At 57.7% G+C, this 762-nt stretch overlaps 1 protein-coding gene across 1 annotated transcript in view; it reads left to right on the forward strand.

The window, feature by feature from the left end:
• Positions 1-756, forward strand: part of LOC102032417 (transmembrane emp24 domain-containing protein 4-like) — a 6524-nt gene extending 5768 nt beyond the window's left edge. Inside the window, exon 4 of the mRNA XM_031065773.1 lies at positions 322-756. Coding sequence (XP_030921633.1) covers positions 322-471 — 150 coding nt within the window. The 3' untranslated portion in view covers positions 472-756. The remainder of the gene's footprint in view (positions 1-321) is intronic.
• Positions 757-762: the final 6 nt, after the last annotated feature.

The raw sequence follows: 762 nt of genomic DNA on the forward strand, positions 1-762 counted from the left end.
GTGGATTTATGGGGTTTTGGGGTGAATCTCTGGGGTTTTGGGGTGGATTTATGGGGTTTTGGGGTGAATCTCTGGGGTTTTGGGGTGAATCTTTGGGGTTTTGGGGTGAATCTCTGGGGTTTTGGGGTGAATCTTTGGGGTTTTGGGGTGAATCTCTGGGGTTTTGGGGTGAATCTTTGGGGTTTTGGGGTGAATCTCTGGGGTTTTGGGGTGGATTTATGGGGTTTTGGGGTGAATCTCTGGGGTTTTGGGGTGGATTTATGGGGTTTTGGGGTGGATTTATGGGGTTTTGGGGTGAATCTCTGGGGTTTTTGCCCTCAGTACCGGGAGGAGCGGTTCCGCATGACGAGCGAGAGCACCAACCAGCGCGTGCTCTGGTGGTCCATCGCCCAGACCGTCATCCTCATCCTCACCGGCCTCTGGCAGATGCGGCACCTCAAGAGCTTCTTCGAGGCCAAGAAGCTCGTCTAGCCCCCCAAAACCTCCTCGGGGGGCACCCCAAAATCCATTCCAACATGGGCGGCAGCCCAAAACCAACCCCAACCCCAGAAGACACCCCAAAATCCACCCCCGTCCCACGGCGCGCCCCAAAACCCACCCTCACCTCGGGGGGCACCCCAAAACCGACCCCAATCCCAGAGGGATCCCCAAAATCCACTCCTAACCCTGTAATGGGGGATCCCACCCACCTTGGGGTACTGGGGAGGGACCCTCACTCCCTTCCAGGACCCCAAACCCATCCCACCCACCCTGGGGTGCTCC

Source organism: Geospiza fortis, unplaced genomic scaffold, assembly GCF_000277835.1.
Source record: "Geospiza fortis unplaced genomic scaffold, GeoFor_1.0 scaffold3329, whole genome shotgun sequence".
Classification (NCBI taxonomy): Eukaryota; Metazoa; Chordata; class Aves; order Passeriformes; family Thraupidae; genus Geospiza; species Geospiza fortis.